Source organism: Sciurus vulgaris, assembly GCF_902686455.1.
Source record: "Sciurus vulgaris genome assembly, chromosome: 11".
In the NCBI taxonomy this organism is placed as follows: Eukaryota; Metazoa; Chordata; class Mammalia; order Rodentia; family Sciuridae; genus Sciurus; species Sciurus vulgaris.
The window spans coordinates 21,040,800-21,056,268 of record NC_136472.1 but is presented as its reverse complement, the minus strand read 5'-3'; the positions used below and the strand labels follow the sequence as shown (position 1 = coordinate 21,056,268).

Sequence of the window (15,469 nt, the reverse complement as noted above, 5' to 3'; positions counted from 1 at the left end):
ATAAAAGACCACAAATTAATGAACAAGTATCTGGAAGACTATCACCATTGTTTGTTGTTAGTTATAAGACAAATAAAAATTCAAATCACAGTGAGATATTCCCTTGCATTATATCCCATTTCAAGTTTAAAATCCAAGAATACACTTCCTCTATCAAATATTTGCAAGAACACTGAGAAAATCAGAACTTGATACTTCATATTTGTTGGTAATGCAAAACTGAACTTTTTGAAACTGAGGGTTTCTTCTAAAATTGACTTTAACATAATCTAAATTCAGTGATCCTACTTTTAGACTCATAAACATAAACATTATTACACATATCAACAAATATACTTGTGTAGGAGAGTTCCCTAATAACCCAAAACTCAAACACTCATCAATAAGAGAACAGTTACAGAAATATGGTACATTAGTGCAATGGAAAAATCACGTAGCAAAACAAACTTGTGGATGAATTTCAAAAGCAATATACTGAATTAAAGATGCCAAATCAGTAGTAAGTTTTGTGAGATTTTACATGTATGAATTTGAGAAGAGTTAAAAACTATTTTGGGGGAAGGATCAAAATGTTTGGAGGGATTAAGATATTAGGAAACTGTCCTTAGGTTGGAGGCAGTGTTGGGCATGGAGGGCATAAAATATGAGGGAACTTTTTCCTTGGTGTTAAAAATTGTCTTTCTCTTGATTTAGGTGTCAGGCAGTAGGCACAAATGAAGTGCATTTTTAAAGACTTCGACTCGTGCAATTTAGATTCATTTCCAATTGCATGGAAAATTCCTCTCAGTTCTTCTACAAATGAAAATCATAGCAGATTTTATGTTTGATAAATTGGTACTGGACATTATCCAAAAGAAGTGAAACCTTTTCTCTGGCAATATGCCATTATGGTATCATGATCATTACGGGTTTGCCTTCTGACAGAAAAGTCATATATGTTATTCATGAAGTATGAGGCTCTAATTCCAAATAGTCTAGTCATCATCATTTCTCATTGAGGAATGGGTAGAGTGTCCCAGACCATCAGTGGGAAAATCAAGGCAATGTTCTGAATCTCTCAGATGATTTAGGCACAGGAATCTGCAAAGTGTATAATTTGTGGGAGAGGAATGTAATAGAAAAGGAGAACTTTAATGAATGTAGAAGCATTGGGTGGTTTCATTTGGTTAAAAAGGATGGAATTGGCTCATCAATCATCAATTTTGCTCTTTCCTTTGCCCCCTGCTCTGTATCAGAAAGGCAGAACTGGCATACAGAGAACTTAGATTCCTAGAACTGTCACTCACTGGCACGAAGTACCTCCAGGATCCATAGGCTCCAAATTGTGGGACTGTCTCTTGTGGTGGTCTTCCAGGAGTTTCTACCTGGTAGTCCTTCACACTAACACTGATAATAATTCAGGCTATAATATGATGTTAATTCTATCCCAAATGTTTTTTGACTGAGTATTTTAGATTCTGAACAGTATTCTAATTAAAAATCATGCTTATGCAATACAGGTGTTCATTGAGGAGAAGGTGAGTGTGAAGGTACCTTAGGCAAAGCAACCTCCCCACCCTTGATTAGTGCAGGTCCACTTTGTTGTTCTGACTGCCTGCATAGATTTGTAAATGACAAGGGAGTAGGTATCACAGAAATAAAGTGACAGTAAGATGTAATAAAATAAATGCTCAAATAAATCTTGTGTAAATTCATACATATCCAATCATCTCTACCTTATTGTACTTTAGTGGAAATTTTATAAAAAGTACATAAATTTAAATAATCAAAATGTCTGATTATTTGAAATATTGGCATGTTTTGGCAGAATTTGTTCCAGATCTTTATGTCTAGAGCTTATATAATGGAGGGGTATTTTAACAAAGGAAAAACAAAATTATATATGTAAATTGAGACAAGAATGAATATAAGAGATGAAAAAAAGAATTTTTAAAATTTCAAGTAATTTTATAAGTGTTATAAACTTTTAATACAAAATACATTTTATTTATGATATTTCAGACAAACTTTAGCCTATAGTGTAGGAGTGTTCTTAGGGGACATATTTATGCCAGAAGAGAAATTCAATGATAAATTCCATTGATTTTGAACTAAATCTAATATGTGTATATTATTATTTATTATATATAATATGTAATTATTATTATACATTATATATTGTATATGCAATAAACATCAAAATGTATTATCAATTAGGTATTCTTACATGAACCGCACAAATGCTTGTTGACCCAACCATTTGATCCTATATTAGTTGAGGGTGATGGAGTGGAAATTGGCAAACAAAAGAAGGTGGACTTCACCAATCATGACCAACATACATTATATTTGCCTCTTTTACAAAGATATGGGAATTAGTGAGTGCATTTTTAAGCACTCAGTCATGAACTACGAGTGTAAATAAGGGACTCTAAAACTTGAGATTCATTAACATCTGGTATCTTTGCCTGCCTCTGTGACAGCATCAAAATCCCAGTCAGGTGGCACAACTGTAATCTCAGTGGACAACTATAATCTCAGTGACTCAAGCTGGATGTAGTAATAGGATTGAAAATATTAGAGAAAGTTTCAGAAAATTGGTAAGACCCTACCTCAAAATAAAATTGAAAAAGAGGGGAGCACAACTGAATTCCATCCCCAATACTAATAATAAATAAATAAATATTGCACAAGAAATCTCTGACAAAGATAGAAGTACACAAAAGAAAACCTGGACTTTTTGTGTAATTGAAGTAATCTACTATTTCTATATTAATATCTACATGGATTTGTTATCAATGCATATTGTTCAAAATAATGTTGGTATTATTTAGACTTTATAATATATCAGTGTATGTCTTTCATAAAAATCCCTGATAGGTTAAAATTGAAGCCGTAGAATCTTCCACCCTTTATTTTAGTTTCAAAATGAGATGCAACAATAATTTTTCAATAAACTATTACGAAGAAAATTTACCACTGATCACAAATATTATATAAGTTTTTCAGCAACATGATATAAAACCTTATGACAACATCCCCCCCGCCCTTTTTTTTTTCCAGAAAACGGGACTGGAATTAATGGCAAAACAGAACCTTACAGTGCCAATGGAATTCATTCTGATGCGAGTCTCAAGGTGGCCTGAGCTGCAGCTTCCCCTCTTTGGGGTCTTCCTCATCATCTACACAGTCACAGTGGTGGGCAACTGGGCATGATCATTCTGGCCAAGGTGGGCTCCGCCTGCACACACCTATGTATTATTTTTTTTTTTTTTCATCAGTCATCTGGCTTTCATTGACCCTGGAGATTCCACTGTCATTTGTCCTAAGATGATGGTAAATTTTGTTGTGGAACAAAATACCATTTCCTTTTATGCATGTGCCACCCAGTTGGCTTGCTTTATTATGTTCATCATCAGTGAACTTTCCATTTTGTCTGTCATGGCCTATGACTGCTATGTGGCCATCTGCAACCCTCTGCTCTACAATGTCATCATGTCTCAGAGACTCTGCCATGTGCTGGTGGGCATTCCATACCTCTACAGCACCTTTCAGGCTCTCTTGTTCCCTATTAAGTATTTCACATCAAACTTCTGTGGCTCTAAGGTCATCAGTCATTTCGACTGTGATGTTGTTCTCTTGTTACCTATGCTTTGCTCAGATGCACAGGAAATACAGTTGTTGATCATACTATTTTTGGCATTTAATTTGATTTCCTCCCTCCTGGTAATCCTGGTATCCTATATTCTGATTCTGCTAGCCATATGTCAAATGCATTCTACAGAAGTCAGGAAAAAGGCTTTCTCCACATGTGGGTCTCATCTGGCAGGGGTGGTGTTATTCTATGGGTCTCTATTGTTTATGTATGTGCAGCCTAAATCCACTCACATCTATGAACCTGATAAACTGGCTTCTGTATTTTACACTTTTGCAATCCCCATGCTTAACCCCTTGATGCATTAGGAACAAAGATGTAAAAAATGCCTTCCACAGGGTCTTTAAAAATCAATACAAGCATTATGTTTAGTGTTCATTATGGACTCGTGTCAAAATAAAATATGATGAAGGAAATGTGATTTATAATATTCCTTTAATGTATCAAGGATACATAACATGATTTTTGTAACTATACATAATGAAGTGATTAATATATTCATGGCCATTAAGATGATCATCATCTCATGTAGTCATAGTATCTCCACTTCAACTAATTTGAATCATTTTTTTTTCTTAGCCTACTTAAGTGTTTGTCAATTTTGTTTATTTCCTTAAAAATTCAACTCCTAATTCTATTGATTTAATTTAAACACACTAAGAGATTTTTGTGTCCTATCAGCTGATCTAATCTTGAATCTGTTCTCTGCACTAGGAAAGAATATGCATTGTGCTTCTCACAGATGGAAAGTTCTATATATGTCTGTTAGAGCTGTCTGATCTGAAGTACAGGTTCAGGGAACTCAGAAGTCTCCAACTAAATTCAATACAAGAAGAAGTTCTAAAAGACCAATTAAAATCAATCAGACATAGAAGATGAAGAATTCTGAAAGCATCAGGAAAAATAACTGTTAAAAATATCCCGGGAGGTCAATAAGTCTATTGTCCCATTTCTAATCAAAAATATGCCAGTCAAGAAGATAGTGGAATAATATATTTGAAGTGTTGAAGGGAAAGGAATAGCCAAAAAATACCTTTTCTGGTAATGCTGCCCTTCATTAATTAGGGAAAACCCATAGCTAACATCATACTCTTGGAAAAGATTTGAAAGCTTTTCCTCTCAGGTCAGAAATAAGAAACCTTAGCCAAAGGAATTATGTAATAAAAAGGAATGTATAGTACCTAAAAAGGAAGGAAAAAAGGGAATGAAGGGAAGGAAGGAGTAAAAGTTTCTCTCTTTGCAGATCTTATAACTAAGATCTTATAACTAAAAATCTACAAATATTTCTATTACATACACAAAGAAATTATTAGAGCTGATAAACAAATTTATGAAGTTGAAAGTCAAGAATTTCACATATATAATTAACAATAATGTGATATATATTTCATCAAGCTTGGAGGAAAGGGTTTGAATGTTTTCTCCATAAAGAAATAATAAATGAGAAGACAGAATTGTTGAATCTAATTTAAATACTATGCAATGTGTATGTGTACACAAACTTCAAATGACACCTCCTTAATATCCACATTCTCTGTTTTTGTGCATCAGGTAAAAATTTTGCCTTAATAAATTCACAAATAAAAATAAAAAATGCTTGTACAAACTATCAATTAACTAATTGAACATGATTTTCTTTAAAAGTCCTATATACAATGCATAATAACTATTTATGAGTAAACTCAACCAAGGAAGTGAAATATATGTACACTGAAAAATATAAAACATTGGTGAAAGAAATTGAAAACAACATGAACAAATGGAAATATATCCTATGTTCATGGACTTGAAGAACTAAATATCATTAAAACGTCCATTACTTTTTATTTTATAAATGAATGTTATTATTCCAACTACCTAATTAATTAATTATAAATGAGGAAGAAATAAAACTTCCCCATCAAACAATTCTGAGGAAATTCATCACTGCTAGAACTGATATACAGAAAATTATAACGGGAAATATTCAAGCTGAAATGAAATGCTCCAAATCTATAACATGAGAACATATAAATGTGTAAAAATTACTGGTTAAGTCAGACATATAATTAAACTTGGAAAGTTTTTACACAGTAATGGTGATGTACATGTTATATAACCTACATCATTACATTATTCAAAACTGAGGCCTAAGGTTAAAAGAGAAAACTTAAAAATAAGTATAACTACATTAAACTTTGCTGGATGTATAATATGAAAAGATGTTAACTGTGACATCAAAAACATAAAATGAGTGCATTGGAAGACGAGTGAAAATGCAGAACTTTTTATATGTGAGAAAACTTAGGTTGTTGTCAACTAAATAGAGACTAGTATAACATGTTTAATGTAAGTCCTATGGTAACCACAAAGCAAAAACTTCTAGTAGACACATAAGGAATCAAGTGATAGAAATCAGAACACCACTACACAATGCCATCAAACAACAAAGGAAAAGAGCAAGAGAGAAAGAAAGGAACAAAGTTTCCACAAAATAACCAGAAAACAATGAATACAACTGATTATTAAACACTTATCCATTAAAAAGCAAGAGTGATTAAAAGATCAAGAACCTCACTTCATTTTCAAGGATGCACACAGACTGGAAGTGGAGGGAGAGAGAAAAAGTATTCTCTGCAAATAAAAAAAAAATAAATAAATAAAAATAAAAAAGAGCAGAAGTAGAAATGCTTATGTTATCGGAGTTCTTAGCCAGAGGCATGATTCTGAGGCCTGACTGGAGATTCCAACAGACTAGCTTTGATAGCTTTGGACTCCTGCCACCTGGAGAGTCCAAAAAGGGACTAATAGTGGTAAGACAGGAAAGGAATTCATTATTCAGTGTGACCACACGGGGAAGTAACACGACCCCAGTGTCCTAAGCTCTGTCTTCAGGATAGTGACGAGTACTACCAGGTTATATATGGAATAGTCGGAAATTAGGGGCAAGGACTGTGCATAGTCAGTCTGTTTTGGTCAAAAATAATAATTTTTTCAACTGTGGTTCTTCCAGATCCAACGGGCTCTGAGGAAATAGTTATTGCTTGAGTGGGTTCATCTGGTCTTGAAATGATTACTCCAACTTAGGTGGGCAGCCTCAGTTTCTAGATCTTGAAAATAATAATAATAATAATCTTAGTTCTCTTATCTTGGTGTCTTTAGTCTTGAAAAGGAATGGGAGTCATTCGGTAAATTTAGGCCCAGTTTTGACATTCCTTATATTATTAGCATGCCTATGTTAAGAACTGAGTAGAAATTTGACTCAAAATTTAAGGTAGCTAAGAGAAAATTGAATGCCTAAGTGAGAGTCAGTGTTTTGATCCTTTAAGTCCTTTTCCCACTTATAGATTAGGCATTGCTTAAAGATAAAACAATAAACTGAGAAATGTGTCATTGGGAGATTCCATCATCATGTGAACATGGCATATTTACACACACCTAGATGGTAAAGTATACTACATACCCAGCCATATACATGGCCCATTGCTCCTAGGTTACAAAACTCCTGAACAAGTAATGGTACTGCATATTTTATGGAATTATCACACAAAGGTAAACATTGTACATCTGAACTTAACTAAATGGCTTCGTTTACACCAACTTTTCCAGAGAGATGTGAGTAAGGTGTTGTGCAATGACATTATGAAGGGTCTGACTTCACTAAATAAAGCCTTCACATGTTTATAATCCTATGGGACCACCATATGTGTATATGTGACTGAAATGTTATGCAGTGCTTGGCTTATCTGACAAAACAGACTATAAGCCAAAAATAGTCAGAAGCAACAACAAAATGTTATTACATACTGAGGGAGGAATAATATAATCAAGAAGGTATAACTATTTTGAATATGTATACATTAAGCATTGGGAACCTAAATATATAAAGCAAATATTAGCAGAATGAAAAGAGTAATGGGAGAGCAATATAATAATAGTATGAAATTAAAATATCTCACGTTCATGGATGGAGAGATCAGAGAGAATTTTAATAAGCAAATATTAGATTTTTTAATACTCTAATACATATAATTATATTTTGTTTCCAAATCAAAACAGATTATAATGCATACACACATAAATTGTACCCTCATATTCAGTTAAATGAAATTTATTTTTACTTAGAATAAATGTGATTCATTCCCAAATATTCCTTTAATTATTTCCTTTACCTCTTTAGCTTTTGCATTATTAATGCCATAGAACCTTACATATTTCCCAATGGGAATACTTATTAAAATCTGCAGCAAGAGACTACTTATTTCTGTAACAGTTTTAAAACTGATATATACCCACACTTTCCACATGTGTGTGTGTGTATATATATATATGTATATATAAATATATATGTATATATAAATGTATATATGTATATAAAAATGTATATATGTATATAAATACTCAATTTTTTTATATTGTATTTTGTAAACCTAAAACAATAGTGTAAACAATTAGATTATTTTGAGGCAGCCTAAATTAGAGATATATATTACCCATTCCCAACTCCAAGTAAATTTCTAAAACTCATAAAAAATTTCAGCAAATTATGTGTAGAAGGACACATAATTAACACTTGTAATCAATTGTAGTCATATACTCAGTTGAGATTAGAAAAACCCTCCCATTCACAATAGCCTCAAAAAAAAAAAAAAAAAAAAAACCCCAGACTGTGGAGATAGCTCAGTTGGTAAAGTGCTTGCTTTACAAGCACAAGGCCATGGGTTCAATTCCCAGCACCACAAACACACACACACACACACACACACACACACACACACTTATAAATTAATCTAACAAAAGAAGTGAAGGATATACACAATGAAAACTACAGAACAATAAAGAAAGAAATTGGGGAAGACCTTAGAAGAAGGAAAGACCCAGTGTTCTTGGGTAGGTAGAATCAATATTATCAAAATGGCCATACTATCAAAAGTACTATCCAAGTTCAATGCAATTCCCACCAAAATTCCAATGATATTCTTCATAGAAATAAAAAATGCAGTCATGAAATTCATTTGGAAAAATAAGAGATCCAGAATAACTAAAACAACCCTCAGCAAGAAATATGAAAAAGGAGGCAACACAATACCAGATTTTAAATTCTACTACAGAGCTATAGTAACAAAATGGCATGGTATTGGCACTAAAATAGACAAAAAGACCAATGGAACAGAATATAAGACACAGATAACTCACATAAATACAGCCAATTCATACTAGATAAGGCATCAAAAACTCACACTGGAGGAAACCTCTTCAACAAATCTTTGATTTTAAATCTTTAAGTTTAATGTATATACATTTAAAGTAACTATGGAGAATGAAACACTCTGATATACAGAAACTTGCAATGTCTTACAATTTTTATTTTTACTCATTCTTTCCTCCTTTACAGGTCCTTTAGAATAGCACCTGTATGATAATTTTTTTTCATTCCTACAGTGAAAATCCACTGGATATTAAATAATGGATGAGGGAATTGTAACCCAAACAAGACAAAGAGATCAGACAGGACTGGATGGCATTAGAGTTCCAAAAGCCAGAGTTTAGAGTCAGTACTTGTTCCATATTTGATCATGCAGTAGATCAAATAGAGACATTAGACTTAAAATCTATTTTAGCCTGTTACACATCTGCCTTGAAAACAAATCTCAAAAGGACCCAATTGATTAGTTTTAAATATATAACATTCTTTCAAAGGAGAAAAAAGTGCAGTACTCATTAATTCAAATATTCAGCATCCAATCAATCATACATCCTAAACATAAGAAAAAGCAAAAACTTATGACTCTAACCAACAGACATTTAAAATAGAACCCAAGACTACTCCAAGCAGGATAAATAGAATTAAACCACCCCCAAATCAAAACACAATAAAATATCGGAAATCAATGATAAAGAGAAATTCTAAAACAGTTAGATAAAAAAGATAATTGCAAGCAGATAAATAAAAGATTTACCACCGATTTCCTGGAAGAAATAATACAAGTCATAATATATTGCCTTACATTCACCTATATCTATGTATCCTGCAGAAATATACTCGGTTAATGGACGTTTTAATACAGAATATTGCATAATCTTTTTTCTAGGAAATTTTTCTTTCATGTATTCCTGTATCATTGTGTTAGACTGTTTTCCATTACTATAATGAGACATCTGAAATAATCAACCTATAAAGATAAGACATATATTTGAGTTCATATGTTTAGAGATCCCAGTTCAAGATGAGACAGTCCCATTGTTTGGGTCCCCATTGTTTGGCTCCCTGATGGTGGAGCTGGGTGGCAATGGCAGGAGAACATGACAGAGCAAATTGCTCACCATGTCACCCTGTGGCCTGGAAGCAAAGAGCAAGAGGAAGCATAAAGAAGGAGTTTCACTCCATCAAAGTCATGCCCCCAGTAACCTAAGGTCCTCCCACCAGGCCCCACCTCCCAATGATTCCACTACTTCCCAATATCACCAAGCTGGAGACATAAGCCTTTAACACAAAGACCTTGGGAAGCATTCAATACAAAAACTATAGTGAACATGTCCATACACACGTGTGTGACTGTGTGTGTGTCCACATGCCACACAGCTTACCTGAGACAATGATCCAAATTCAAACCTCAAAATGCTAAATAATATCTCAAAGTCCTTTCTTAAATCATCCCTGATCCAGCAAAACAATTGATTTTACATGAACTATTATAAACATACATACAATTTTGGAAAACACTAATGAATGTTCTATTATTTTACCCCTACGAGTATTTGCCTATTCTGAGACAGGTCATTAGATCAAAATTGCCTAGGTAGAAAGTCTTTTGTGGGGAAAAGGAAACCTACAAAGCTTTAATGATTCGTACCAGTATGACAAATTTGAAATTAGAAAAGACAAATGTGTGGCATTTTCTTCCTATAAAATATTTTTGGTATTAAAGGATCAGAGAGCTAAACCAGATGTCTAAGGGATGGGTGATATGTGTTCCAGTTACACAAATATGTTTCAAAAGAAAAACATTCAGTAAGATTAACTGCATACACAATGAAAAGAATGAAAATATAAGGTATTAAGAATAGCTAGTGACATGCTGTGGCACACACCTGTAATCCCAGCTCTTTGGGAGACGAGGCCAGAGCATCCCAGGTTAAAGGCTAGCACCAGCATCTTAACAAGGCCCTAAGTAACTTAGAGAGACTCTACCCCCGTATCAAATTAAAAAATAAAAAGGCCTCAGGATGTGTCTCTGTGGTTAAACTGGATTTATTCTTCGTGCAAAAAAAAAAATAAAAATAAAAAAAAATAGCTGAAACCATTGGAAAGAAGGTGGAAGGAAAATAACAACTCCAAAGTACCAAGACATATTAGAGTATTTAATATATTGTAATATTGGTACAGAAGTCAAAAATAATGAAAAGCTGAGATAGCACTGAATCAGAGTAATATTCTATAAATCAAACAGTTTACTTACATTAAACACATTATCAGTATTATTTATTATTAGCATTACAATAGTGAATATGGCTATTCTCTATGGAAGGACAATTTACAGAATTTTACTTATATCACACAGAAATGAAAATCACAATTGCTTAATATCAACATATTTCCACGTGCAATAATGTAATCTGCAATAAAGTAGCTGCTTTTGCATGCACATTTTGCGATAAATTTTGTATATTCTTTAGTAGAAAGATAAAAATTGCTTTAGATTTTAAAACTAAGGTTTCCTGCATATTGATTGTGTCTGCATTGCCAGCATGAACAAAAAATTGTAAACTTCTCTAATTCTTTGAAAAAAATTCACTAGTTTTAAGTACCTGAGTTTTTCTATGATATCAGTAGCTAACTGAGGCTCTAAAACACAGACAACAATGGAAAATATGGTTTATTTTAATTTCCAAAATTAAAATAACATTATTTGTAGCAATTTTAATAATATGTGGTCTTAATTCAATGAGAATTTGTGAAGTTTTCCAATCAAATAACCCATCATTACAGAACTGGAATGTGTAGGCAGACATTAAAGATAGACATTAAATCCATTAAATGATTTGAATTTCTTAAAAAATGTTTGATCTAGAAAGAATATGAAGGAAATTCTTATACAGATGTTTGAAAATGGTGAAAATAAACATTAAAATTTCACAGAATTAGATATCTAAAAGTACATCTACATTAATAAATTTACACAGTTTTCTAAATGTTAAAACACATATGTAGTTATTGAATTGCTTCGTCAATTTAAAGCTCAGTGCCCTAATATCCCAGGAGAGCAGGATTTTAAGTTAATATTTCTCAAACTAAATTGTGCTCTAGGTCACTTCTACTTTCTAGCTATCTTTCCTCATATGAACAAAAAATATTCAGAGCACAATGAAGTATGGAATCAAAAGATCAAGTGAACATCGTATTCATGGGAACCTGGGCCAGTGAAACCGGCTGGTAGAATGTCATGGATTCAAGAGTGCCTTGAAATTAACAAGAGCAGTATCTCTTTTCTGTGGCCCTTTTCACAGCATCTTTTACCTCCTTGTTCCTGAGACTGTAAATCAATGGGTTTAACATGGGAATGACTAGTGTGTAGAACACAGATACCACCTTCTCTTGATCCACAGAATACTGGGAGCTGGGCTGGATGTAATTAAAACTTAAGGTCCCATAAAATATGGTCACAGCAGTGAGGTGAGAGGCACAGGTGGAGAAGGCTTTCTGTCTGCCTGAGACTGAGCGGATTTTCAGAATGGCAGTGGCAATGAGTATGTAGGAGATGATCACAATGAAGAAAGTACCCATGGCAATGACTCCAGAGAAGATCAAAAGCAAAAACTCATTCATGGAGGTATCAGAACATGACAGCTTTAACAATGGCGGAATGTCACAGTAGAAGTGGTTCACCACATTGGGCCCACAAAAGGACAGTCTGGTCAAGCTTACCGTGTGTGTGGATGAATTAATTATTCCACCTGTACATGACCCAATAACCAGCACTATGCACTTTCTCTGAGACATGGCTGCAGCGTAAAGCAAAGGGTTGACAATGGCCTCATAGCGATCATATGCCATCACTGAGAGCAAGAAGCCTTCAGTGGTAATGAGCACCCCAAAAAATAAGTGTTGTGTCATGCAGGCTGAGACGGAGATGGTTTCCTTCAGGACCAAGAAGCTGATCAGCAGTTTCGGTGCGATGACTGAAGAATAGCAGGCATCCACTAGTGAAAGGCAGCTAAGGAAAAAGTACATAGGTGTGTGGAGCTTTGGGGTGATTTGGATTAAGAAGATCATGCCCAGATTCCCCACCAAAGTAATTGCATAAATCACCACGAACAACACAAAAAGTACACCTTTTAGTTCAACACGGTCTGTCAATCCCCAAAGAATAAACTCAGTAACAACTGTAAAATTCTCTTCAGCCATTCCTTTTCTCGAAATCTGAGATGTAAAAGGTAAAGGATTAGAACATATCCAGAAGAATCTGGTGCTTTTAAAATGAAACAGAATTATTCACAGACTTGTACCCTTGGATGATTAAGTTTTATTTTTGCTGAATATAAATCTCATTTATAATATTGAAAACCTTATTCTATCATCTCAATTTTGTTTTAGTGTTAGTTATTATTTAATTCTATGAGAATATACACAAAAAGCATCTTGGCTCTCAAAAATTTCAATTTCTCCCTCACGGATCTGCCTCTTTAGGAAGATGATACCTATAAAGGACAATGATTCTAATTAAAAGGTGGTTGCAAATTGACTTGAAATTCTCTTAATCTGCATTTTGAATATAAAAAGAGTCAATGACAAATAGATTTAAAAACAGCTGTACTACTGTCTATATAGTTAATTCACAAATGTACCATGATATAATGAGTGAATTAACAAAGGTTATGAGGCAAGGGGATTGGCTCCAAAGATGATGGATGGCATGATACTTTTTAAATACCATAAATGACATGTTTTTCTACATTCCCCTCATGAGTATAACACACAGAGACTCTCAGTGGAATCATCTAGTCCTGAGCACAAAATTCCCTGTCTTTAAATGCAGCAGTTTTAGAAGACTTCATAGGTTATATGATGCTTGGAATACATACATTTTATGCTATTATTGTCACATAGTATTCATTGTATAAATGTCTGTGTATAATATATATTATATATATATATATATATTTCATTACTTTTATAAACACTTGCATAATCTGTCCACACATAGATAGTCAATAAAAATTTAAATGTTCCAGCCACTGGTCTGGAACAGTTTTTCATGTCATTCCTATAATGTTAAATATTTATGACCATTATATTTCTCAATTCAGTTTCTGTGAAAGTTCAGTTATTCACAACTTTTTATTCAAATGTCTTCTATTGTATAATAATAAGCCAACAGTAGAATACAACTTTCTTCTCTTCTTTTCTACCTCTCTACCTCCATCCTTCTCAATCCACCATATTCTATAGTTAAAAGAAGATACATGTTTAGAAATAAAGATATAAAGACAATACTATGATTTTGGTTACCAATATCAGTTTTATTAATTAAATTTAACTCATACATTTTAATTAACAAAACAGTAATTGGTTGGCATTAGCTCATCCTGGAATTAAAATATGTTGGTGTCACTTATCAACTTAATTACTCTGGGATTACATTAACCACTTTTGGTATAATTATATATACATCACAATATTTTTTTAAAAAAATAGGAAATGCTACACACAAAGAGCAAAGAGTTTATTAAGTATGTAATAAGCACTTAAAGTGTAGATAGATTAGGTAGGTAAGCAATATAATGATATATAAAAGCTAGATGGTTTGGGGAGTAGGTAGTGGTATGCATATGTATAAATCATATGGAAGCATTTTAGTCAATCAATTTCCCCAATTTTAAATATATGTTATTTCATTTGAATTTTTAATTAAATGGAAATGAAAATTGGTGGTTTAAAATTTTCACATTCAATTTCAGCCTATGTGTTTTAATGATTTCCCCTGGACTATTAGTTTATTTACCAAAATACAAGTCCCTTCAACATAAGTTAAACCTTGACATTCAAATTGGACCTATTTGTCTACCATATCTGATCTGTCCACTATAATAACCACCTGTGAATATTAAACAGAAACTTAAACTAACTAAAATTACATAAAACCTAATTTCCCACGATTGATAACCCCTGTTCAAGTTATCAGTAAGCATATGTAACTAGTGGCCTGTGTTTCCTGCAGAACTAGTTATAATACATTTTCACCATTGTAGAAAGCCTTGCAAATTAGATATCCTCATCCTTTACCAATTAAATAACATTTTCTCAAGGAAGGTTTATATAAGTAGTTTTCATTTCCAAGCAGAATTAAGTATGTGGAGTTTCCCATTAGAATTTTGAAATTAAATTTTATTTCTTATTCTGGTTATGGTTATCCTTAACAAAATTGAAGGTTATATTGGAAACAGAATTGAATGAGGTGATGTACAATTTAATTTAATTACTTGCAATTTTCTTAATAAACCTTCAATTCTATCACATACAAGTTTCTGACTAGCATATCAAATAAAACATAATTCAAATAGAGAAATTACTTTCACAAAATAAACTTACCCAAAGAAAAATATTTTAAATGTTCACACTTAAAGGCTTCATGCTTTCTCCATGATTTCTTATCTTTACTAAAAATTCATTTCAATTAATAATGATATGTCCTGCAAAGATATGAAATATTGTTAAAGTATCTAATGGAAGATAATTCCAGGTACATAATTAAAAGAAAATTTAAGCAATTAATAATAAACACAAGAAACAACAAATAAGTCAAACCTTAAGATATTTTTTTCTAAAGAAGAAGGAATTAGATGTCTCCCTCTGTC

At 32.8% G+C, this 15,469-nt stretch overlaps 2 protein-coding genes and 1 pseudogene across 3 annotated transcripts in view; 2 read left to right on the top strand and 1 right to left on the bottom strand.

Annotated features, from left to right (window-relative positions):
* LOC306639755 (olfactory receptor 8K3) overlaps window positions 1-15,469 on the top strand; it is a gene marked incomplete at both ends in the record, with an annotated part of 78,550 nt that overhangs the window by 11,874 nt on the left and 51,207 nt on the right. The gene's annotated exons all lie outside the window — the stretch shown is intronic.
* LOC306638942 (olfactory receptor 8K5-like) lies at window positions 3,061-4,006 on the top strand (annotated as a pseudogene). Its single transcript has one exon. The product of its transcript is annotated as an olfactory receptor 8K5-like (transcript).
* Window positions 12,081-13,019, bottom strand: LOC306638982 (olfactory receptor 5J3-like; the record flags this gene model as incomplete). Its single annotated transcript, XM_079102431.1, has 1 exon — window positions 12,081-13,019. One exon carries the CDS (start codon window positions 13,017-13,019, stop codon window positions 12,081-12,083), a length of 939 nt encoding a protein of 312 aa, XP_078958557.1.